Genomic DNA, 27,433 nt, shown 5'->3' with positions numbered 1-27,433 from the left:
CTGCTAAACTCGTTTTTCACTATTTCAAAGCATATCTCTCCCATGGGGATTGTCTTGAGATGTCTTTTAAGTGAAATTTCCCATTGGGAGCAGATGGAGTTTGGGGTCTCTGGACTCACAATTAAAAAATTCATATTTTGGTGAACAGTGAGTTTGAAAATGCCACTTTTATAAAGTGTGTATTTTCTTGCTTAACCATTCTGTGCCTCTGCCTGTCTGCTGAATACACATATGGGTCACGATGACAGTTGGCCTGCTTGTGCATTCACTCTTGATAGTCACACAAAGGAAAGCTGAGGGGTGTCCTGCATATCCTGATGGACCATCACCAGGTTGATGGGTCTTCCTGAGCTCGAGTGGTGGGAGGAGCTGACACTTGCACCTGAATAGGGCTGTTCCTGGCCTCACACAGAGCAGTCTCCAAACACCTGGAATGTCTTGAGCCTGAGCAGGTAAAAGCAAGGTCTTGTGAACTGCAAAGACTTCTCTCTGAAGTTTGCCTACTTCATAGACCGAAATGGGTATAAGTACTGGACCTTTGACAACACACAGTTAGAATACTTCTGGACTGAGGAAATTCTGCCTGGAAGAAGAGCTAGATGCTATAGGAGGGACAGCCACTCTGCCTGTTGCTTTGTTGTGCTGGCCTGCTGCTTGCTTCTTCTGTCCTGGGGATGAAAGGACTGCACTTTGTTTTCTACAACCTGCTTCCAAAGGTTCATCTAAGGGCTTGGACTGAGCTTACCTCCTGTTAAGAAGTCCCAGGGACACCAAAGATTTAATCTGCCAGTGTCTGGGCTCTTCTGCTAAGAGTCCTAACTTGCCACGTGGTGACAACTCCAGTCCCTGGGCCCTCGCATGTGCAAGCTGGTGATCTGAAGGACAAAATCCACGCATCAATGTGTCACACCAGAAGAATCAATGCAGCATCTGTCTCATGGCTGAAGAATGGACGCAGCACCTGCCCTGTGGCCTGAGAATCGATTTAGTGCTTGTCTCACAGCTGCAGAATCGGGGAAACGCCTGTTTCACCACGGTTCCATCAACACAGAGCATCTGGATTTTCCACGCATCGTCCCTGGGTGCTAATGTGTCCATCGACCTCGTACTGCAGAAAGGAACAGACGCCCCATGTCTGGAAATCAAAACATCGCCTTTCCTCTGAGGAAAGCTCCCCTGCTAGTAAGGAATCGATGCACTGCTTTGCTTTTTTGACACCCCACCTCCCCTGCATCCCACATTGTCTTTGTTTTTGAGCATCCCAGGTGCTTTGTGCTAAAGAGATACATCCATTGATTCATATGGAGTAAGACTTGCTTAAACGTTTAAAAAGAGATATTTTGACTTGTGTATGTTGGATTTATGAAGTTTTGGGCTTGTTTTATTAAAATAAATAGTTTGTCCAAACTGGTATGGAGTCCTTCGGCAGTGTTTTCATTGTGTTATTGTGTGCGTACAAATACTTTACACACTGCCTCTGAGATCAGCTAGACTGCTCGTGCCAAGATACCAAGGGGGAGACAGCAGGGGTTATTTTGGCTTATCCTGACTAGAGTAAGGGTCCCTAATTGGATAGGGTGCAAACCACTGTCAACTAGAGCCCCCATTTTTAACAGTGAACTTCTGAATACTCAAAAACTGGGTGCTTACTGAACTCACTACCTTTCCCACAATGGTACCATTTATGGGTATGTTTTATTCTGAAGTGGGTGGGCAACTTTGTTGCATGCTCCGGATGTGCAAACAAAAATGGGCCAATAATGTCAGTTGGGTCAGCTGTGCAGAGACATATGTTAATACCTATGTAGAAGCTCAGAGAGATGCACTCCCCCATGACAAAGGTTTAGTTAGCTGAGAAGGGGCAATGGATGCTTCACGTTTATAGGTGTATGGGGGGAGGGGGATGTTGGTGTTTATTTTAGTTTAGTTAGTTGTAGTCTTTGTTTTCTTTCGAGCTTACCATACCATCATACAGGTGGTCTCCACAAAACTCACTGTGATCTACAAACCTCATGACTAACACACCAGATACCTTCATAATACTTTCATGGAATGTTAACAAAATGAACAATATGTAATTCTGAAGTATAATAGAAACAAAGATTTTAATAGGATCAAAAAAATCAGGACACTAGCTGGTGGTGCACAAGTGAAATATTCACTGACATTTTCACTGAAACTTGATTTCCACACATTATAATTTTTGGGCAAAATAGTTTTATAAGTAAAACTATATGTGTAAATGTAGTGGCCATTTCATTAGAAAATATGCTGTCTTGAAGTGATAATGCGCTACCACTTGATGCTTTAGTGGCATCCACACGATGCTTGAGTTGCATTAAAAAAATCTCTGGCCTCACGTCCATTAAAGCTAGGTGGGTCGCGAAAGTTTGTTGTTCTAAGAATTGGGTTGTGGTTATAAAAAGTTTAGGGAGAACTAATCTAGTTTACTGCACCAAGTTACCATGAAACAAACTAGATGATAGAAATGCAAGATTTCACTGTACTAGAAACTGTTCTTCAAGGACAGAAACACATCTGGTTTGTTTATTACACTAGTGCTTTTAAACCCCTTGGCAGCCAAGGACGTAACTGTTACGTCCTTGGCTGCGGCACTGAGGTGCCAAGGACTTAACAGTTACATCCTGGTACCGGCTCACGGAAATGCCCACTAGATACCAGGGATTTTTTTTTGTTGTGATTGACATGAGGGGAGCAGCCCCTTGGGCAAGGGCCGCTCCCCAGGGGGCCAAATTATTTTTAGGCCATTTCTGCCGACGCCTGGGGGCAGATCGGTCTGATACAATTAGGCTGTCCTGCCCCCCCCCCCAGAGGGGGCAGAAACACCCTAGACACCAGGTATATATATATATTTTTTTGTTTATTTTTTATATGTGACGAGCGACCCCTTAGGCAAGGGTCGCTCCTCGGGGGGCAAAATTTATTTTAGGCCATTTCTGCCCCCCTTGGGGGCAGAAACCACTAGACTCTGGGGATTTTTGTTTATTTTTTTGTTTTTGAAATGAGGGGGCAAATAATTTTTAGGTCAAATCTAACCCCCTTGGGGGCAGATCGGCCTATTTTTATTAGGCCGATCTGACCGGGGGAGGGGGGGTGGGGGGGAGGGGGCAAAAATCCCCTAGAAACCAGGGATAATTTTTTTTGTTTTTATTTATTTTTTATATGTGGGGAGCAACCCCCTAAGCAAGGGTCGCCCCCCCCCCCCCCAGAGGGGCAAAATTAATTTTAGGCCATTTCTGCCTAGGGGGGCAGAAACCAGTAGACACCAGGGAAACTTTTTTTTGTTTTTGTTATTGCCATGAGGGGAGCGACCCCTTGGGCTAGGGCCATGCCCCGCAGGGGGAGGGATATTTTTAGGCCTTTTCTGCCCCCCCCCCCACAACCACCACCCCCCACCACTCCCTCCCAGGGCATATCAGCCTATTATATGGTCAGAAACCCCTAGACTCCAGGAACATATATTTTTTTATGTTTACTTTTGTTTTTATATATAGGGAGCAACCCCTTAGGCAAGGGTCGCTCACCTGGGAGTAAATTGTATTTGGCCATTTCTGGCCCCCTTTGGGCCAGCTAGGCCTATTTTTGTTAGGCCAATCTGCCCCCAAGGGGAGCAGAAAACACTAGACACCAGGGATTTTTATTTTTTTGCGTCAATTTCAAGCAAAGGGAGCGACCCCTTAGGCAAGGGTTGTTCCCCTGGGGGGAAAATTTATCTTAGGCCATGGGGGGGGGGGGGGGGGGGTGGCGGAAACCACTTAGGCACCAGGGATTGGTGTGTGTGTATGTTTGTTTTGTTTGGGCAAGGGTCGCACCCCATGGAGGCACATTACTGTTGGCCATATATGCCCCCCCTTGGATGCAGATCGGCCTATTTTTGGAAAGCCCATCCGCCCCCAAGGGGGGCATAAAGCCCACTATAGACCAGGGATTTTTTTTTTTCCTAAATAAGAGGGTGGGGGTATAGCCATACCCCCACCCCACCCCAAATAAATGGGGCCAAGGTTCTTCTGCTCACCAGTGGGCAGATCGGACATTTACCCCCAACCCACACCCGGGGGGGGGGGGGGGAGGGGGGGTCAGAAAGTCTACTAGATGCCAGGGAATAAAAAATAAAAAAAATAATGGGGTGGTGGCTACCAACCAGTATGAGCCTGGTTATGCCCCAACCCCAACTGAAGGGGGTAACAGTCTTTCAGCTCTCCCCCCGCACACTAAAACATCTTATCCCACGGCAGGCAAGAGAACATTTGATTATTTTGGGTTTTGGTTTTACTTTTGGGCCTTGAGAGCTTGGCTATCTCTCAAAATCGTCCGACTTGGAATGGTGAGGGCTGCACTTTTTGGACTTTGGGACGCTGCTACGTAGAAAAATCCACAAGACCTAGACACATCTGAAAACTAAACATCTGGGTGAGTCCAGGGTGGTGTACGTCACATGCACCCAGCACCATTTTTTTTTTAACCACAATGCCCTGCAAACCTCCAACTTTGCTGGAAATCACACATTTTTCCCAAATTTTTGTGATGAAAATTCCTACCACCCAGCAATGTCTCCTCTATACCGATAGAAATTCTGCTGCACTTGTCAGCCTAAAAATGTTTTTTTTCAAACTGCCCTTTTGGACCCGCTTTGGTTCCCCTCAATTTTGACATGTTTTTGGCTTTTCCCTGTCACAGGTACTTGGGCCCACCTACACAAGTGAGGTATCATTTTTACCGGGAGACTAAGGGGAACGTTGGATGGTAGGAAATGTGTCCCAGTGCAGTGATCCGTCACAGAAATGTGGGAAAAATCAGATTTTTTAGCTAAATTTGAGGTTTCCTAAGGATTCTGGGTAAGAAAACACTGGGGGATCTACGCAAGTCACACCTCCCTGGACTCCCTCGTGTGTCTAGTTTACAGAAATGTCTGGGTTTGGTAGGTGTCCCTAGATGGCTGCTGAGCCCAGGACCAAAAACGCAGGTGCCTCCACCCCCTGCAAAAACAGGTAGTTTTGTATTTGATAATTTTGATGTGTCCAGATCGTGTTTTGGGGCATTTCCTTTTGCTGGCATTAGGCCTACCCTCACAAGTGAGGTACCATTTTTATCGGGAGACTTCGGAGAACGATGGGTGGAAGGAAATTTGTGGCTCCTCTCAGATTCCAGAACTTTCATAAAAATGTGAGTAAAGTGTTTTTTTGGCCAAACTTTGAGGTTTGCAAAGGATTCTGGGTAACAGAACCTGGTGACAGCCCCACAGGTCACCCCATATTGGATTCCCCTACGCGCAGGTTTGGTAGGTTTCCCTAGGTGCCGGCTGAGCTATAGGCCAAAATCTACAGCTAGGCACTTTGCAAAAAACACGTCAGATTTCAATGTAAAAATGGGATGTGTTCATGCTGCGTTTGCTGTTGTGAGCATTAGGCTTACCCATGCAAGTGAGGTACCATTTTTATCGGGAGCCTTGGGGGAACACAGAATAGCAAAACAAGTGTTATTAGCCCTTGTCGGTCTCTACATTTTTTCCTTCAAAATGTAAGACAGTGTGTAAAAAAGACGTCTATTTGAGAAATGCCCTGTAATTCACATGCTAGTATGGGCACCCCGGAATTCAGAGATGTACAAATAACCACTGCTTCTCAACACCTTATCTTGTGCCCATTTTGGAAATACAAAGGTTTTCTTGCTACCTATTTTAACTCTTTATATTTCAGCAAATGAATTGCTGCATACCCGTTATACAATGAAAACCCATTGCAAGGTGCAGCTCATTTATTGGCTCTGGGTACCTAGGGATCTTGATGAACCTACAAGCCCTATATATCCTTGCAACCAGAAGAGTCCAGCAGACTTAACGGTATATTGCTTTCAAAAATCTGACATTGCAGGAAAAAGTTACAGAGTAAAATGTGGAGAAAAATTGCTGTTTTTTTCACCTCAATTTCAATATTTATTTATTTCAGATGTTATTTTCTGTTGAAAATCCTTGTAGGATCTACACAAATTACCCCTTGCTGAATTCAGAATTTTGTTTACCTTTCAGAAATGTTTAGATGTCTGGGATCCAGCATTGGTTTCGCAACCATTTCTGTCACTAACTGGAAGGAGTCTGAAAGCGCAAAAAAGTAGTAAAAATGGGGTATGTCCCAGTAAAATGCCAAAATTGTGTTAAAAAATGTGGGTTTCTGATTCAAGTCTGCCTGTTCCTGAAAGCTGGGAAGATGGTAATTTTAGCACCGCAAAACCTTCGCTGATGCCATTTTCAGGGGAAAAAACACAAGCCTTCTTCTGCATCCCTTTTTTCCCCATTTTTTTTTTTTTAAACAAAATATTCGCTGTATTCTGGCTAATTTCTTGGTTTCCTTCTGTGAAACCTACAAAGTCTGGGTACTTCTAGAATCCCTAGGATGTTGAAAAAAAAGGACGCAAATTTAGCGTGGGTAGCTTAAGTGGACAAAATGTTATGAGGGCTAAGTACGAACTGCTCCAAATAGCCAAAAAAAGGCTTGGCACCTGAGGGGGGGGAAGACCTGGCATTGAAGGGGTTAAAGATAATGAGACTGCTAAAGTAAACACGATGCACTTCATATTGGGGCAGGGGGGCTGGAGAGCACTTGTTAAGGGAAGACTTTTTTCGCCACAGTTCTGGAGAATAAAAATGCAACAGAAGCTGTACAAGACAGCCTACACGTGTTACAATGAAGGGGGACATAAATGTCCGTAATATATGTATTTTTCTTGAGCAAACATTTTTTACAACTCTATTAAGGTATACAAGGGAATACGTTGGGTATTTATCACTTCGTAGCCCAAAAGTGATCTGAATTATGAAAATCAGCAGTTGTTGTACTAGTCTTGTTTAGAATAAACTCAGCCTTCAGAGTAATGTTGTGAAAACAGTTCACAAAGAGGTGAAACCAGTATGAGACAAAAAGGCTCTTGTCACAATACTTGTTTTGAGTACTGAAGGAGGTTTTGGCTCTGGTTTAGATGCAAGTTGACCAAACATCAGGACAAGCAGAACATTCTTTCGGCGTCACCCTTCTTTATCTAATGGGCTGGTCTGGTTAATGTCACACAAATTATAAACACCTAGCAAAAAAAAGATTCCTACACTAAATACATACCTTAAAGAGCTCAAGGATGGCCATGAATACTTCCCCAGAGGAAGCGAGCTTGCGAATGTTTTTTTGAAGTTAATTTAAAGGCTTAGATAGTTCCTCATTTGTAAAAATACGACTAAAAGGAACTTCAGTACCACTTTAAGTTTGTCTATTCAAAGCTCTAGATATCTGCCAGAACAATACAGGAGCCTGCAGAGGAGGATGTGATGTGTATATTTAAGCGATACTTATCACACCAGATAAAATCTGACACCTGCAGGGGTCGGAACTTATTTGGTTCCGCAAATCAACTCCATTACAAGTTTTCCTCTGAAAATGGGGCATACAATGGGCACTTTAGCGCTTACCGCACCAAAATCGTCATGTCCCACTAACTACTAGGCCTTTCTACTCTCAAAAGTTTGGGTGATTTTACCTGCTAAAAATGAATAAGTGCTGTGCACTTTATTATTCCGAGTTTGATAAACAACCACCACTCAAGTCTGACCTGGCAGGAACATGTGTTTGCTCGAAAGTATCCATTCCACATATGACAGCCACTGAGTAGCTTTAGTTCAGCATCCTAGAGCCAATGATTGCTTTGGCTAGACCCTTTAGTTGCTGCTTTGAGACTGTTTCCAGCAAATTTTGGACCATATTACAGGAGTTTTTCCTCTTTACGGTCATTCGACAATTATACTGGCCATTAAGTGGATCAATCCAACGAATGTGTGCTCCATATTATAGTGCGTGGAAAGTGTGAAGAGTCCATGCGTTTCAATGGAGGAACATTGTTTCCTGGAGGAGCCATTCAATGCCCACACATTTGGCAAGCACCGGATTTCCATTCTCTTCGTGACTCTAACAAGGCCTTTACCTGCTGTCTGGTGAGGAGGTTCTCAGGAGACCCCAGTGCAAGGAAAGGCACAACATGGGTTAGGGGGGTCACCCGCTCTGCACTATCTGGAGAGCGGTGTCAGTAAAAAATAGATACATTACAGCAGTAAGTCAGTTTCAAGTGACAATTTTCAGCTACCTCAGCAGACGGGGGAGTGTAAGAAATTGGGTTACTGGCTAAGGGAGGGTGAAATCCTACTCAAGCAGCAACCACAATCCCGGTCAGGATGAAATCGCAAACAAACTCCAAAATTAACCTGTGCCCACCTCTCAGGCAGCTTGGCAAACAGCAGTCAGGCTTAACTTAGCGGCGATGTGTAAAGTATTTTTGCAACACTTCCAACATTAATAATATGAAAGAACAGCAGAAGAATAATCCCCCATTCAAACAGAAAAAATAAAGTAAATTTTATAAATAAAACAAGAAGAAAATGATACCTCAATCAGTGGAACCGGAGATACGCAAGTTTAAAGATTTTAGTAAAAATAACACCAAAAAGCACAAAGCACCAACTGTGGTTATATGGTAGCGTAGGACCTACGCTCAGGGATGGCTACAGGGACCCACGTGGGCCTACTGAACACAATACCTTAATCCTAGTTGTGGAGAGATGTGGAGTCCAGTGTTGAAGATGTGTCACATAGCAGAGGCAATGTGAGGTCTGTACAAAGAGACGAGCTGCTCAGCGGCGGTTGTCGGAAATTGTGAAATGCAAAGTGATTTACTGGCATGGAGATGCAGCACGCAGCAGTGATTCCCATGGGCTGTGTTGGGTGAGGTGATGTACTTGGCGTGGAGATGAGTCACCACAGAAATGGTTCCAATTGAGTGCACTGGGTGAGGTGATTTCCTAGTGTGGAGATGTGCCGGGCAGCAGCAGTTCTGATGGGCTACAATGGAGATGTGATGTCCTTGTGCGAAGATGCTTCATAGAGAAGAGGTTCCGATGTGCTGTGATGTGCGATACAAGGTCTTTGTGATGGAAGAGGTATTGGTTCTGCTGAATCTACAGGTGAGTTGCCAGACTACCTTCAGGTCCACTTGCAAGAGTCCCAGACTGGGGTGGCATCACTTGGGAGGGCAGAACTCACAGATGGCAGAGTCCAGGTGCTGAGTTCAAGGTTGTTGGAAGCCTGCTCTATCCCTGAGGCTCCTAATCAGGTGGCCAGTCACACTGGGGTACTGGATCTAGAGTTGCAGGTACAGTTCTTCCTGCTTAGGCAAGCATAGTAAGGCAGCAGTTCAGCAAAATGGAGTCCACATGTCTAGAATTGTACTGAAGAGTTGCGGTCTAGGGGTCCAATATCTATACCTGGTGCTCACTTTGAAGTAAAGGAAGCTTCTAGATGTTTCTACCCCATGATACGTCAGGCGCCCCGCCCCCTTCCTGCTCAGAGATTTTGTGATGTGCAAGCATGTTAGGTGACAGCTCCTCCCCCTTATTAACTGAGACTGGCCCATCCTGCCAACATCCATCCTCCCCTTGTCTCCCTGCTTAGGAGCAATATACCAGAACAAACTGCTAGGGACATGCCAGTCATGTGGCCAAGGCTGCAGGCACCAAATGGTTAGGTCAAGAAAATGGCTACTTTCTGAAAGTGGCATTATCAGAATTTTGACTCCAAATCCGAATTTGACATTAAAGAGGGCTTTTAATTACAAACACGACCTGTATACTAGCTACCACTTGAACATTATCACTTATTAAATGTAAGAAGGTAACCCAATGTTATCTAATGTTACAGGTAGGCGTTAAAGCAGTGTAAAACAAATTCAGGAGTTTTTCACTACCAAGATATGTAAAACTTCAGAGGGCATGTCCTACATTTTAAATACACCGCACCTTGACCTCTAGACTGTTCAGGCGCTACCATAAGGGTGATTTATATGCATTAAAAAAAGAACGTTTGGGCCAGGCAAAAGGTTTGTATTGCAAGGTAAAAATGGCAGTTTAAAACTGCACAAACAGGTTGCAATGGCAGGCCTGAAAAAGGTTTAAAGGGCTACCCAATTGGGTGGCACAAGTGCTGCAGGACCACTAATAGCATTAAATTTAAAGGTCCTTTATACATGCAGTACCACTTCACTAGGGATTTACAAGTAAACTAAATGGGCCAATTGGGTTTAAGCCAATTTTACCATCATAAAAGGAGAGAGCACAAGCACTTTACCACTTTTTAGCAGTGGCAAAGGGCGTAGATTCTTAAAGCCAACACAAACTGGTTCAGAAAACAGGAGGAAGGGCAAAACGTTTGGGGATGACCCATCTGGCAGAGGAAATTCCCAGGTACCCTCGCTGTAAGGAAAAGCGTTCTATGCATGAGAGTGAACCACAACCATCACGGATTCTCTCCTCACACTGAGCATGATCAAGGAGCACATCTCATCAGGCAGGATAGTACCACTGCATTTTGCACTTCCATTGGTTCAACCTACATGTTAAGTTAAGCCTCAGAGACACCAAAAGCATAGTGGGATCTCTGCCCAATAAGCATAATGGAAGATTGGGGTTACCTCCATCACTTAACTCAAAATATACCCAAATCCCAAGTCTATTGAAGAGTGGGCCTCATTACACTTGTACTCCACAATGGCTGTGCAGGACAGTGGCTCAGCACCATTGCAATGGGTACAACTCCTCAAAAGTTGGATTTGGAAACATTTGCCACGCAACACTATGTTAATCTGCTTTTGCAGTGTGGATCTGCAGGGGAACTACCAAGAAAGCGAGGGCAAGAATACCTGAAACACAGCAGTCCTCAGTATACTGGTACTCCCAACAGGCTGGCAAGTAGAATATTCCCATAAAAGTTGTGGTTTACTGTTTAGGAACCAATGATGTAACTGAAGATAATTAAATGCATCAGTTAGTACTGCTCTGACAACTGCGGTCTTTGGGACCCATGGCCCCCTTCAGCTTGAAAGTATGCCCAGACTAGTATTTCATGCAACTGATTAAGCAATATAAATGTGTTAGAAAAGGTTTTTTTGGTTGGCAGCCAAGTTACCCATGTACAAGCAAGGACCCTCACTCTAGTCAGGGCAAGGGAGAAACACCTGGTTAACCCCTATTCACCCCCTTGGTAGCTTGGAACGAGCAGGCAGGCTTAACTTCAGAGTCTAGTTGTACAGTATTTGTACCAACACACACAGTAATACAGTGAAAACACTGCAAAATGGACACCACACCAGTTTAGAAAAATAGGCAATATTTATCTGAAGCAAACAAGACCAAAACAACAAACCACCAACATACACAAGTCAAGATATGAATTTTCAAAAGAATAAGAGTCTTACTCAATAGAAAACAATGGAAATGTTGATTTTGCACAAAGTACCTGGTTAGCATAAAAAATAAAGCTGCACGGGCGGGCGTGCGTTGAAAAAGGCAGCGATGCATCAATTCCTTCCTCGCAAGGGAGGCTGTGCATCCTTTCTTCTACGGTTGAGTCAGCGATGCATCATTTTTCTCCCTCGCAAAAGACTGATGTGTCCATTTACGGAGGGGGCACCTCAAATCCATGCAGTGTCAGGATGGCTGACACACATGAACGATGCGTGGAAAATTCGGTCGCATGGTGTTAGAAAACCACACTGTGTGGGGTTTGTGTCACTATCAGCAGCCGCAAGCGGATATTGCGTGTTGTTTCTTCAGCCCGATACACCGATCTCCCACCCACAATGCAGGTAGAGCATCTATCTCAGCCGCAAAGCCAGCGGCGCGTCGCTTATCAGCCTCCCTGCAGATGGTGCATTGAAAATGTCCCCACACAGCGTTCTGTGATTGGATTTTAAGCTCTTGTTCTGCCAACTTCAGCTTTCAAGGGCCCAGTGACTCAATAGGTCACCACTTGGAAGGGCAGGAGTGTCAGCAGAAAGTCCAGACACTGGCAGAGGAAGTCTTTGATGGCCCAGAGACTTCAAAACAGGAGGCAAGCTCAGTTCAAGCCCTTGAAGATTCTTCACAAGCAGGAATACTTTGTCCCCTTTCACAGGCAGAAGCAGCAACTGCAGGATAGCCCAATAAAGCACAGTCACAGGCAGAGATTCTTCTTGAATCCAGAAGTGATCTAATTTTCAGGGGTTTTGGGTCCAATACTTATACCCTTTTCTGCCTTTGAAGTAGGCATACTTCAAAGGAAAGTCTTTGTTGTTCCTGCCTTGCCCAGGCCAGGCCTCAGGCACGCACCAGGGAGTTGGAGACTACATTGTGAGAGGTCAGGCACAGCCCACTCAGGTGTAAGAGATCACTCCTCCCTCCACTCTAGCTCAGATGGCTCATCAGAATATGCAGGCTACACCCCAGCTCCCTTTGTCTCACTGTCTAGAGGGGATTCACAAACAGCACAACTGACAAACTGACCCAGACAGGGAATCCACTAACAGGCAGAGTCACGGAATGGTTGAAGAAGAGGCCCCAAAGCCCCTGAAATTCAGATTACTTCTGGAACCAAGAGTGATCTCTGCCCAGGAGAAGCTGGAGGAGGAGTACTACCCCTTTGCCCGTGACTGTGCTTTGCTGGGTTGGCCTGTAGAAGCTTCTTCTGCCTGAGAGAGGACAACGACTGACTTTTGGGTGACTTCTGACTGATGAATAATCTCCAAGGGCTTGAACTGAGCTTACCTCCTGTTATTTAAGTCTCAGGGACAACACAGACTTCTCTCTGCCAGCACTCGGGCTTTCTGCTGAGAGTCCTACCTGCCAAGTGGTGCCCTGACCTGTCTCTGGGCCCTTGAAAGGTGCAGCTGGTGGAAAAAGACAGAAATCGATGCAAAGACCGCCGTGCAGGGAAACTTTAGATGCACCACCCGCCCGCGGCTGATAAATGACGCGCCGCCGGCCTCATGGCTAAAATAGATGGCTCCACCTGCAGCGCAGCTGGGAGATCAACGCAACACGGCTGGAGAAATGACACGCAACACCCGCAGCCTGCTGTTAACTACGCAAGCCCCCACGCAGCGCGGTTTCTTGACACCATGCAACCGGATTTCAATGCAACATTACTGGGTGCAGAAAATCAATGCACGCCCTGCCCGGACTCAAGGTGCCTGTTCGGAATCGACGCATCATTCTCTTGCGGGAGAGAAGAAACTATGCCCGCCAACCTGACCGGAGGAGGAACGACACACTGTGTCTCTTGCCAGTGAGAAATCGATGCATCACTGGCCTTTTTCAACACACTCACCTGTGCTGCTTTATTTTGATACTACCCAGGTATTTTTGTGCCATAACAGCGTTCTCACTGCTTTCTAAGGATTAATACTCTTAAAATTCATATCTTGACCATTGCATGTTGGATTTTTTTTATTTTGTTCTTGTGTTGTTTAGATAAATATGACCTTTTTTTCTAAACCTGTGTTGGGTCACTTTGTAGTGTTTTCAATGGGTTACTGTGTGTGTTGATACAAATACTTCACACATTGCTTCAAAGTTAAGCCTGCCTGCTTGGGCCAAGCTACCAAGGGGTGAGCGGGGGGGGGGTTGTAACTGAGGGTAATTCTCCTTTACCCTGACTAGAGTCAGGGTCCTTGGACAGGGGGATAACATGACTGCCAACCAAAGACCCCATTTCTAACACTTGGGCTATATTCCTGTCAGTGGATCAATAAGGTATAGCGCAGAGAGACCCAGCCCTTAGGTATGGTCTGTGTCATGCTGGCGATAACAGGGTCTTTGCATCCAGGGTGGGTGGCAATTCCCAGTCTCTAATGTCAGCCTGGATAGAGCACATGTAGAGCATCTGTTGGGCATTTGACCGGCAATGCCAAAAAGTCTGATGCTCTCCTCCCAGTCTTCAGCTCTTCACTGGATGGACTTACCTACTCAAATGTTGCACTCACACACTCCAAATCAGAAACACCCCTAACCCCCAACTACCCCTTCCCCTGCAAATTAAGCAATTACCTCTCTGGCTCTTGTATCATTCATCCTTCCTTGAAGAGACACACTGACCGATTCTCCCAGTACTTCAAATATGTGGCTTGCCTGGTGCATAGCAAGCAAGATACCTGCTCACCCACACATACATGTGACTTGAATTCTCATTGGACTCTTATGTTAGTGAGGTGTCATTGACTCTAGCTGGACTACAGAGACAGAGGTCTATGTAAGCAAGAATGATGGGCCATGGATAAATCAGCATTCAATTTAAGTGATGTCAGTGTTTGGAAAATAAATCAAGGGGCATAACTAGTGGTAGACTGATCTTTTATGCATTAGCCCCTAAATCACAAGTATCAAATGTATGGAGAACTATTGAAAATAATAAAAAATCGCTCAGTGTGCTTTGGAGCATTGTGCAGTTGATACGAAGGATTTTCAGTTTAAGTGAACATTTGCCTACAGGTAAAAAGACACTGCTTGACAACTGGTATGTCAAGTTTGACCATAAACATGCCAGGCAGATCTATGTAGAAAGGGATGTTACATGTTTTGACAATGATGGATTATCTTCTGCTTGGTGCCACAACAGATATCGATGGGTTTTTAAGTAGTCCATCTTCACATTTTACAACATTCATAATGAACCTCAAGGGATGAACATGCTATGGATTATGGACAACTGTATTATTATGTCTTTCAGTGGAAGGCCTGAGGGAAATATTGCAGATGGGAATCTAACATCTGTTTATTTACTTCTCACAGGTGATGCATTACTGCCTTCAGGAAAGATCAGAGATGCTCAACACATTAGGGGCATCAAGTTTAATTTGACTAATGCACTGAATGGTCTTAAAAAATCTGTGGCCATGGAGAAAACATTATTAATTGGGATATGAATAGCCAGAGACTGTTTTGAACTCTTTAGACACATTTGTCATTCGGTTTGTGGATTTAAAGGCTGAGTCACTTTATGGTAAAAGGAAAAGGTGCATTGGTGAAGAGTTCATTAAGTGGAGAGAGAGGGGCAGTGTACCATTAACAAAGATCACATACTTGTAGCAGCTAACGATTGCTGGGTGCTTTCCAACTGGACATTAAAAGACCAAAATATTGTTTGATCTAACAGGAGTGTAAGAGCTTTCTGAAATGAAAAAATAGCCAAAAGCAAACATAGAACTGGAAAAACATGACCCAGAGATAAGCAAAGGAATATATAATTTGCATTTACATGTTGATAGGTGAAAAGCTGTGGGTTCACTTTCTATGGACGTGGAGAATTATGAGGGAGAATGGTGCAGAAGATTATATTACTGTACAATTCAAATACGGGCAATTTTTATTTTACCTAGAGCATCAGTTAGTTCCCCGCAATCATTTTTCCATTCTCTCTCCTTGTCCAATATTTAAAAAAGAAATAACCAGAAATCCCACCTAATTACTGCCTAATCGTATTACGTAAACAAGCATTTGCAATGTAATAGGTCTTGCATTTGTGAGAGTTAAAGCTATTGATGTTGTAAATAACAAAGGTGGTCAAGGTAAACGTGACTGTCCCACCACCAAAAGGCTGGCGGTGCAGACCGCAACATTATGAGTGTGGCGGGTTGGCCTCTGCCAACTCGCCACTTCCACACTCATACTGCCGACCCAGTGGTCCACAGCAGCCTGCCGGTAGTATTACGAGCTGGCCTTCCAACATGATTTCCACGGCCGTAGCACCACCACGAAAACCATGGCGGAAAGGCTACCGGTGACAGGGAAATTCTTCCCTGTCACTGGTAGACGGCTCCCCCACCAAGCACTAGACCCCTCCACACCCCTCCAACCAAAGCGCTGCGCTGCCCCCATACATGAACACAGACACCAACACACCACGCATACACCAATTCACCTACACTTACATACATGCATTCACTCACACGCATCCATACACACATTCACAACATTCATACACGTATTCAAGCATGCATCCATACAAGCATTCAAGAATACATCACACCCATTCAAGCACGCATCCTCACACCCATTCAAGCACGCAACCTCACACCCATTCAAGCACGCAACCTCACTCATCCAAACAGGCATACTCACACCCATCCAAACAGGCATACTCACACCCATCCAAACAGGCATACTCACACCCATCCAAACAGGCATACTCACACCCATCCAAACAGGCATACTCACACCCATCCAAACAGGCATACTCACACCCATCCAAACAGGCATACTCACACCCATCCAAACAGGCATACTCACACCCATCCAAACAGGCATACTCACACCCATCCAAACAGGCATACTCACACCCATCCAAACAGGCATACTCACACCCATCCAAACAGGCATACTCACACCCATCCAAACACGCATACTCACACCCACCCAAACAGGCATACTCACACCCACCCAAACAGGCATACTCACACCCATCCAAACAGGCATACTCACACCCATCCAAACAGGCATACTCACACCCATCCAAACAGGCATACTCACACCCATCCAAACAGGCATACTCACACCCATCCAAACAGGCATACTCACACCCATCCAAACAGGCATACTCACACCCATCCAAACAGGCATACTCACACCCACCCAAACACGCATACTCACACCCATCCAAACATGCATTTACACTTACATGCAGACACGCACTCCAACATTAATTCAGACAAGCATACAACTACACAGTCAAAAAATTCATGCACACACGCTGACACCACACATTCATACACACACACACACAACACCGCCCACACCCTCCGACCCCTCTCCCCTGTCGGACAATCACCTTAACTGTTACAGGAAGAAGGTCTTCTGCCAGGGAACAGGAAGGGGCGCTTCCACCGCCGGCAGCGCCCCCCCCAGCAGGACACCATCAGGCCATATTATGGCCCATAATATGGTGGGCAGTGTTCTACTGGCGGGCCGGTGGTGGAACAGCCAGAGCGCCTCTGCCCGCCAGCACGACTACTACTGGATTTCCACGCAGAGGGTGGTGGAAATCCGTCAATACCTGTGATATGGTGGGCGGGAGACCACCAGCACTCGTGGTCTCCTGGTGCCCCCGGCTTTGGTGGTCTTCACTGAAGACCACCATAGTCGTAATGAGGGCCAGTGTCTTTTACCTATGTGTTTTGGTTTGGAATGTAGTGGATGTATGCCAGGTGCCACAGCAACGTTCCCAGACCTGTCGCTGCAGGACAGAGGACACAGCAAGGCCACCATCTTCGGAGTGTTTTTGCCTCATTCCTACAGACTGGCTGTGTTACCCTAGAGATGCAACCCTTTGTAGTGTGTTTACCTAAACTTTTATAGCACCAAACAAGCCACAAAGAGGCACCTTTGAAGCATTTAACCCTGAAAATGAGGGGGTCAAAAGAGTTAGGGACAAATAAAAAGGGCATCCATATATTTCTGTGTGTTAAACTTTTAAGGAAATGATTGCTCTACAATGACAATACCAGCCTAACTTTTAAAAACACTGAATGTATACAAAGAGAATAGCAGAAGCAGAGCTTAAAGGAACAGGAGGCTTCAAATGTGTGAAGATTGGTGAAACAGAGCTTCAGTGGTAGATAGGTTCCAAGGGTGTGACATCTGTGACCTTGGGTCAGTGCTTTAAATGGAAATACAGAAGGGCTGGTACTCTGTATTTATTTAAAGCACTGCCTTTGGTTAATAGTCTTATGACAGCCTCAGCTCAAGACTGGATTCAGTAGAACAGATAAGTAGTGAACCTGAATCTCTTGGGCCTCGACGGTCCCTTTTCGGTGCATACATTTGTGCACTGGCTGATGGTTTTGAGTCAGAATTATCTCTGTTGGGGTGGCTACTCAAAATTTGAAGTTTTGGCCTGCCATCTGGGCCACTCAGAGTAGAGCGGGAAGTCTGGGTTTGGATGATAGAGTGTTTTTTCGCCTAGGCCAGTGGTGCCCAGTGAGGGTCCGACAGGGCTGGTTCATTGGCATTTTTTGGGCTATGAAAAGGATTCAAAGATATTTCTTTTGGGAATCCAAGGTAGGTCCAGAACCATGTCAGAGTTTCTCGATACCCACAAAAGTTAAATTACATAAAAATAATTAATATGGAACTTATTTACACAGTGGTTACCCTGCAAGATTGGCATGGATCCTGCCTATTTGTTACCTTATACAAAAAAGACTTCAGTTAAAATTACACATTTGGGTTACATAAATACAAGCAGTGGCTGGTCCTGGTTCACCATAGTTGCTGAAACAACAGTTCTCCTGTCTAAAACATCTCCAGCCCATGGAGTCTTTACTGTTACTCTCCAGGATTGACTTTGTGATGTAGCCTTGGAGTGTTTACCCATATAAACAAACACAAGTATATATCTATAGACATGGGAAGGCAACATGGAACACAGAGAGTAACACCAGTAGAAGCAGGAGTGAGAAAAGGGCCACTTGATGGAGTCAGAAAGATATTTTCTTGGCATGTTTTCCATGTACTTGGTAATCACAGCAATCAGAACTAATGCATAGAGTTTACATCAAATGATGCATGGGAACTTAGTGGAGTGGTATTTGAAGCCTGGGGTTGGAAGAGAGGAGAGCAGGTTAAACATTACTGGACTGTGACAGATGATGCGTTGATCATTATACACAGGCATCCAGAGGGTGATGGGGAAGTGCTCTGCGCCTGTGACAGCGGCTGTGGGGGGTATTCGAGGTGGTGCTTCTTCAAACAGGAAGCAGTGCTATTTGAGTGCTGTTTTAGACAGCGCTTCTGGAAGTGGCAGCTGCAAGGTCACAATAGCTGTGAGGGGACTGTCATCAAAGCCATGACACCAGTGAATTCTGAGAGAAGGAAGTGATGGAGTTCGTTCCACTTTTGTGCCCTATGATACGCTGCCCCGGTCACTGTGGCACCCTTGTGTTAGCTTCCTTGAGCTACAGGTTTAGAAAAATGGCTGCCTCTACTAACTGAACTCTACTTGAAGAGGCCCAATTTACATCCAAAGGCTAGATGTTTTTTGCTATCAAACTTGAGGCCATGAAGTGCTTGGTCTGGAGTCATGACTCATTTTCCACCATTTTGGAGACAACACCTTTTGTCATCTTCTTACCTAGAACTAACCTATGTGCTTGGTTGGTGACACTCCTGAGGTTATCAAGAGCATGTGCTATCACCTAGTGTTAAGCTCTAATCAAGTTTGTTTATGCACCCACTGCAGAGGTCCTGACAGAACAAGAAAGTAACAGATTACAATCCAGACACAGCTTCTTCACCTCCATTTCTGCTAAGTCAATGCAAATTAATTATAGCGATTTTGTTAAGAATGGCACCTGCTTTGAAGTGCTATGAAATGGCAGTATTACCAAGCACTATCTATTCCCAGACTGCCCAACACGCACCAGACAAAGACTCCAGGGGACAGGATGTGGCGTAAGGGCCAGAACTGCCAACTTTGGAGCTGGGTAACAAGGTTCAAGTCTTGCGGCCCGCTCAGCATCCTGTGATTCTAGGCAAATCACTTAATCTCCCCTTGCTACCAAAAATGAACGTGCTTTTGTGTAATGTAACTGGTGCTCACGTAAAGCGCTGTAATAGCTTTGGATCGTGTTTGCTCTATATAAAACAACAAAAATGAAAATAAAGCGCTCCAATATTTTAGTGTCGAGCTCGTGCTACATAAGACTGCAAAATTGTATATATATATATATATATATATATATATATATATATATATATATAAAAAGACCCTGCAGACATCGCAAAGAAACAGCAAGATTCCCCGAAACAACATACCACCATGAGCGTGAAGCGACAAGGCAAAAGAAAATAAAGTATGGAGCAAGCGGCCATGGTGGCAAACAAGCTAACAAGCAACAGCAGGAGGAGGTGGACTGAGTGGCAGGACAAGCAAGAATGTGGTGTGGGGCTACAAAGAGATATTACTATACATATCCTGTTTGAATGTGGTATGCACCTGTTGAAAAACAAAAAGGTTTATAAAAAAAAAATATATATATGGAGTGGGGGAGTGCGGCTTAAGTGCTATGGACGAAGCAGTAGGGGGCGTGTACAGTGCCTTTGAACTCAGCATTGTAAGCATATTGACTCTCAAGACCAGGAAACCAAGGAAAACAAAAGTCCCCTGCTTTCCCCCCCCCCCCCCAGACTTATCAAAGAGTCCTGTGATAAAGTGGCAGTGTAAACCAATTTTCAGAAACTATTTTGTAACGATAAACTCTGGCTTTCTCTTTAGAATATAAATGTGGCGTTTTAATATATGTATTTTTTTATTTCAAAGGATTGTTACATTGTGAAGATTGATGAGTATGCTGGTATTCCGATTACACACGTTTATATATATTTTGCAAAATCAAGTCTCGAAGCACAAAGGATTGAAACCGAAAGAAAGTGGGAATAAGTTAAAGATTGAGTAAAACAAAATATAATATGTGACAACTAAGAGAGAGAGGAAAGAAAAAATATACAAGCAGGAGAAAGCAAAAACTAGAAGAAAAAAAGACACAAAGACTGAATGAAATAAAGAGAAAAAGAAAAACTGTAGAGAATGAAAGGAAAAGAAATAAAGGATAAAATAATAGTGAAAGTAGAGCAGCCATAGAGAGATTAGGGCAGTCATGCAGAGAGATGTGATGCTTTAATACATTTTTAATGCACACTGATCGTTACATTGCAACGCTTACGAGTGCATGCTGGTATTCTGATTATACACATTTATCTGGCTTTTGCAAAGTCACCCCTCTAAGCATGAAGGATTGGAATCGAGATAAAAAGGGAATAAGTTTAAGACTGAGAAAAAGGAAAAAATTGACAACAACTGAAGGAGGTAGGAAAGCCAGGGGTAAGGCAGGAAGGATATTAGACCAAGCAGGATAACGAAAAACCTAGAAGAAAAGAGAGAAAGCTTGAATGAAATAAAGAGAATAACACGGAAAGAGAACCCATAGAGAATGAAAGATAAAGAGAAAGGATGAATTGACAGCAAAAGTATAGCACCCATAGAGAGATTAGGGCAGCCATGCAGAGGGAGGTGCAGCCACTCAAGGACAGCAGCGGTCGTGTATAAAAAGAGGAGTCATCGCAGAGAAAGAGAGATAGGGAGGGTGACCAGACGAAGAAGGCGGAGCGCCATACAGAGAAGTGTGGGTATTGTGGTCAGACAGAGAAAGTTGGCCCGGCAGAGAAGGTGGGGTAGGGTGTTTTGACAGAAAAAAGGGGTGATGGGGACCCAAGAGAGAGAGGGGTGAAGCGGTAGTGTTGGTGTAGTTTTTATAATCAAAATTAACATGAAAAGTTTGCGGATTAATGCATAATGATGCCGCACAGAAAACTGTATTGCTGTGTTTTACTAAACGTGTGTTTGAAATGTGCCCACGGGGAGTGGCCATCAATGTATACAGTGATTAATGAAACTGACTAGTAATGAATTATTAATGTACTAATGTATGATTTTGTATTAGTATTAAGAGTTATATGTTAAGGTTTTGCTAATTAATCACTAGGCCTTAGTTAGCATGAGTCGGGGCCTAGCTGCCCGTTTTCATATTAAATGTGTTTTTCTAACGTGCAATGTGGTGACTTGCTGAATGACATATAGATGTACTTTTCCAGAAGCTAGAAGATGCGTGTAACCGTAGCAAATTCTTTCTCGACTTGCTCAAGGAGACATTCTTGCTGAATGCAACAGTGTAGACTTGCAACAGGTACAAGGTTGCCTGAACTGGTATAGGCAATGGAACTACTGACTGGGACTGTGAGAGGACCGCAAGAACATGAAATTGTACCTGACATTCTACCCGTTGGAGACATCAATTACAGAAGCCAATAAACTACGTGAGAACTGTTCTAAGGTGATAATCTTAATGAGGTGACAAATAAATCACTGGATGGAGATAATGGTGCACCAAAACCTGCCCTATTGGAAATTAGGGGACTGTACAACAAGTTTGATATAATCATATGACACGAGGAGAAATCAGCCATTCCGAGCTTTTTTTTTGCTACAGCCATTACGTGCCTTTTGCCATTACTTAGACACTTTGTCACTCAGTCTTAAAGACTTTGCGGTTTATCTCTTCGAACCATCCTTATTTTGCCTTGCCTGATTCATACTTATCCTCCTTATGAGGGAAGTCTCCCTTACTACCTGTCTTGCTGAACTTTACCGTGTTTCCTGGCGGATGGCGAATCAATTGATGTCCTGAGGACGAAGACTGACTCTGTATGCTGACCCATTATGGAGGGTAACTATATGATAATGAAACTGTAATTGTCTGTTTGCCTTTTGTTTCTAGGTACCAACTGCAATCTTTTGATAGAGACCACAGTTAGATGTTTTCTAAATTTGTGTTGCTAAATTGTTTTGCATGAAGCCCAACATGCTCATTCGAAGCTAGTTAAGGAGTTCACTGAACGGACGCAAATAGACAAATGACTGAATCTATGCTTTGTTGAATAATGCGCTAGTGATACTCTGCTAAAATTAATCCATGTTGACATCGTGCTTTGTTCTAATGGTTATGATCTTTGCTTTGATGAAATCTTTTTTGAGTTGCCATATTACAACAGTGCAGATGTGTTTCATGGTTTTGAGACTAATAAATCTGCTAGTAGAGTGTAATCAATAGGGAATAAAATATCATAAATCTTACGAACTTTGTGTGGGTATTCATGACTGAAGGGTCCTGGTGTGTTTTGATTCTTACCTATGCCATTATCCAAGTTGAATCGATTTGTTATAGTGAATATTGAAGATGTTATCGATCTATTGATTGCTATGTTGATAAATTGCCTCGTTCTAAGGTGTCTTCAATCAGGGTCAAAAGATTCATTGGCCTAAAACGAGTCCCAGACTAATTAAATTACCTAAGACGGGACGCGTTATCAGTAGCAAGAGAGAGGAAGAGAAGTGAGGTGAGCCAAGACAGAGGGAGAGAAGGGTGTGTGCAGCAAAAAAGAGGGGATGGATTGTAAAACAGGGTGGGCAGCAATACCGAGAGGGGAAGGGTCGCGAGACAGAGAAGGGCGGGGCAACAGGACCGAGAATGGAAGGTTGGCAAGAGAGGAGAGGGCAGCAAAACATGAACTTGTCATCAAAAACACACATTAATTTGTCATCAAAAAATAAACCAGTTATTAGTTTTATAGATAACTCAGTGGATCAAGTACTGATTTTTGTATTCATAGTAAAGAAATGTACTTACTTAAGTTTGGGACAGAAATTGCCTTAAAACTGGTAATGGAGAAAAACAAAGAATGAGGATAAAGGCAGAATTAAAGACATTCGTAAGGCAACTGATAGCAGACAAGTCAGATGCACGAGAAAGAGGAAATTAAGTTTACTCAACAAGGCCTATACATACAAAAAAACAAATATAAATGTAGGTTTGTTGCACAAATTCTAGGGGCTATGCACCTTATTGATGCTCCAAGTTCCAGTGTGTATCAAAGTACATGGTACCAACAGGACCTTAATGTCTTTTCATACTATTTCTCTACCATTCAACCAATGAAAATTTCACCTTCAGACTGTCATCCATACAGCATACATTAAAAAATTGAAGCAAAGGTATTTTGCAGAGGGTGTGGGATGGCAATGGAGGCTGTGATGCTTACGTCTATGAACATTAATTTAATGGTAGACAGGTGGGAGGAACACGCATTGGATACCTTGTGGAGACCATAAATGATTAAACACACAAGCTTTGCTCTTGGAATTCATACTTTTATTTTCATGTGCCATAGGCAAAGTGTTGTCTTGAGCATGGTGAGTGATAGGAGCTTGGGTGCCTGTCATATCATAGCAGGTGAACTTAAAAGATTTATTAGTGTGTGTTCACTGAACGATACCTAACCAGTGCTTAATTTGTAAACAAAAACGTGCTGGTGCGCTAAGCCCTCCTCTTAAACCTGCGGCTTCTTTAATTAAATGAGCGAACACGGATTAGTGAGGCAGCATAATCCTGAAGCCACCTCTGGCCTCTTCAATCCATTGAAAGCCACTCCCTGCCCCTTCAGCTCACTCTTGCAGCTTTCTCCCATTGTGACGCTTTTTCGTTTTTCTCTTCCTCAGTCTTTCCCATATGTGTCTTTTGCTCGCAGTAAATGCTTGAGGCAGAAAAATAAGTGTCGGCCCTCAAAAATAAGTGCCAGTGCTCTGCACCGGAAACAATAAGCACACATTAAGCACTGTACGTAACATTTAACTACGCTCTTTCCAGTGAATTTCTGGAACTTTTTTCATGATGAATATGCACTGTGAACAACTTTTGGACATGCATAGCAGGGACTTGCTGCAGGGCCTTTCCACCGATCAATGGAGTGTTGGTTCTCCATAAATTGAAGGCACGGCCTTTTTTTTTTTTTTATAATGATTTGGTGGAAAAAAATTGCTTGTGGTTCCTAGGACTAGGTTCATGTAACTTAAAGCATTTCTAAGTTGCAAATAAGGTTACTTGGTATGCAAACAGTGTTTTTCTTAACTAAACCCTAGTGTAGGCCATTCAGGTCCTGCACCCAATCCCTGTTGCGCATACCCAAAGGCTAAAAGACCTGGCCTTTTGCCAGACCCTGCACATCGCCTGATGCAGATGAAAACCCATCACAGCACACAGCCTTTAGCAGGAGATTCTGGCCACACGCTAATGCTCATGGACCCTCAGATATGTATTAATCTACTTAATTCCATCAAATAAGGCTCACATTTCGACACTCTTCTGCCCTCGAATTTTGGCAAACTGCATCCTCAGATTTTGGCAACAACGACTACTTCTGAACTCCTCGCTTGTAGAAGGCAGAGTTCCTCAAGCGTGGAAACATGCAGCGGTACTGCCATTGTTAAATTAAAAAAATGAATATTGACTTTCTTAATTGGTCTAATTATAGGACAATTTCACTTTTGCCAAGATTTGCCAAACTTTTTGATAAACGTGAATCAGAAAATATTGGCTTATTGAATCTAGCACTCTTCTACACCTCTCTCAACTGGGTTTTAGAGCCGGTCACAGAACCAACTCTGCTTTACTTGGAATCACTGAACAGCTAAGGCCCCAGTCAGACAGAGGTGGAACCGCAGTCTTGACCCTACTTGGCATCAGTGCCCTTAGTTACGCACAGTAAATCATAACATACTTCTCCAAAGACTAGAGAATATGTTTAATCGAGGCAGGGCCTTGACTTGCCAAGTTCATTTCTTCAAGACCGTTCTTTTCAGGTCTACACCAAAACTCAGAGTTCCAATCCTCTCCCATCATCACTTCGTGTACCACAAGGTTCTGCTCTCAGTCTGACCCTTTTCAATATTTACGTACGTCCATTGGCGGATGTTATGGACAGCAGCAGCCTTTTTCTTTTTTCCTATGCCGATGCCACTTAGATCATTGTCTCTCTATCAATCGTGGTTTTGACGCTTTAAATATCTGCCTTCTGAAAGTGGCAGTCTGAATGAATAACAGTTCCCATAAACTGAATGGGAACAAGACTGAGGTTATATTGGTGGACAACCAACCTCATCACTGGGGACACATCTGTGGCCTGAAGTTCTTGGAACCTCTCCGACCCCAGTCTCCACAGTCAAGAATCTCCACTTTTAGCATGATGAAAGGCTCTCAATGAACCATCAGATCACTACAGTAGCTTCTACCAGCTTCAGTGTTCTGAGATGGTTAAAGAAAATCCTCTGGTGACTCCCTGTTTTCGCCCAAAGAACAATTATATGAACACTGATTATCTCCAGATTGGATTTCAGCAACATTCGTTACCTGGGGGTCCCTAAGATCCTATAAGGAGACTCTACATAGTCCAGAACGTGGCAGCAAGATTCTTATTTCATCTTCCTAAATATGTCTCCACTTCAACGCTCTTTCAAGATCTTCATTGACCCCAGGTCAAAAAGTAAATTCAATTTAAAGCTCTACGATATATGCATGCAATCTTGTTGAATACACACCCATGCTATTTGAGATCACTGCTGACGTCTTACCATCCTAAACACCTTTTTCCATCATGCAATACCAATGTCTCCAGTTCCACAGTGAGGAGAACCGGCAACGGGGGACAATCTTTCTCCTACCCAGGCCCTATGCTGATTAATGCTCTGCCTGTCTCCTTCAGATCCTGCCGATTTTTCTCGGTTTTCCAAAAGCTTTTGAAGACCTGGCTGCTCTGAGCTGCCTTGCTGCTTAGACCTGGATGAAATACTACTAAGAGCTCAGTGCTAGGAAACCATGATAGGGTAGCTATGCGCTTTACAAACCCAAATAATTTATCAGAAACTATTCAATGGATTGACAATAAACAAAAGTTCTTACTTGAGTAAAGTTCTACATTAATGGCAATTCTTTTTTTGCCGCTGCTTGAGGACGATTCTTCAGAAAACTTCGAGAATAGAAAGTGAATTAATTTTTACAGGAAATGTTAGTGTATTAATGTGGAGCCACGTCAAAGTTATTAGCAAAACAAGAGGCCTTGCATAGGAAAGTCTGACATAACCATTACTACGCAGGCGCTATTGTTGCATGTGGGATATAATTATATATATTTAGATATATATCTGTATAGCAAGAGAGGGATTCTAGTAGAGGTGAGTTTTTTTTTTTTGTTTAAATCAGAATTTCCAAAATGTCTGACTATCCTCCGCAATAATATACTTCATAGCAACCAAACATGAGAAAATGAAAAGGCTTTTGTGCACACCTCTAGAGCCAGCACTTGGTCAAAACATAGGGCTGATTTAATATGTCAATAAGTAGACCGACTAGAGCTTGGTATAAGCTCAGTAAGCCCCCAAATGGTCTGGGCCCTGCTTTGGCTAAGTCACTTGACCCTAAGAATTCCACTGAGGTCAATTATGATATTCTTGAGGAAGAAATAACTAAGAGGCTTGATGAAGTGATTCTGCTTACGCATCAGAGACCAAGGACTCACCCTTCTGCCCCTTGGGATAATGATGTTTTAAGAGCTACCAAGTTATCTTGTAGGCAGTAACAAAGGAAATGGTGCCGGTACTACGCATAAGAGGATAAACTAGAACTGAAGAAGGCTCTGAATAGTTATAAAAAGGAGATTAGAAAAGCTAAGGATAAATTCTATACCAATTCAATTTTTAGCTTTTTCACGCAGCGCAAACAAAATCTTTGAGATTTTTAATGACCTGTCTAACCCTCACTGTTTCAAACAAGAAATTCTCCCAGCACAGAAATTATGCGACGACTTGTAGGGATTCTTTGAAAACAAGATAATAAACAGTCTTGAGGACATTGATGGTTCTTCCGTGAAGGGATTGCCTTCCCTTTTTGAAGATACCCTTGCAGTGAAATCCATGCAATATGGTAAGACTGCTTTGGAGACAGAACATGACCTGTACAGGAAAACAAATTGTAGGATCGATTGTTTTGACCCTATACCAGAAGAATCCTTTAGTGGTATAGCACTGTCCACTATGTCGGGCTGACCAATAGATCCCCTCCTGGCGACTCAGTGGAAAAAAATTGGCTTTTGAGCTTTTGCATTGTATAAGGTTTCTTTGTAATCAAACAGGTG

At 43.6% G+C, this 27,433-nt stretch overlaps 1 protein-coding gene across 5 annotated transcripts in view; it reads right to left on the bottom strand.

Annotated features, from left to right (window-relative positions):
• FYB2 (FYN binding protein 2) overlaps positions 1 to 27,433 on the bottom strand; it is a 408,342-nt gene that overhangs the window by 97,971 nt on the left and 282,938 nt on the right. For all 5 annotated transcript variants that reach the window (XM_069232598.1, XM_069232597.1, XM_069232596.1 and 2 more), the window contains exon 10: positions 23,098 to 23,126. In XM_069232598.1, coding sequence (XP_069088699.1) covers positions 23,098 to 23,126 — 29 coding nt within the window. The remainder of the gene's footprint in view (positions 1 to 23,097; positions 23,127 to 27,433) is intronic.

This window comes from Pleurodeles waltl, chromosome 4_2, assembly GCF_031143425.1.
Source record: "Pleurodeles waltl isolate 20211129_DDA chromosome 4_2, aPleWal1.hap1.20221129, whole genome shotgun sequence".
NCBI lineage: Eukaryota > Metazoa > Chordata > Amphibia > Caudata > Salamandridae > Pleurodeles > Pleurodeles waltl.
This window is presented reverse-complemented; position numbering and strand designations above follow the sequence as displayed.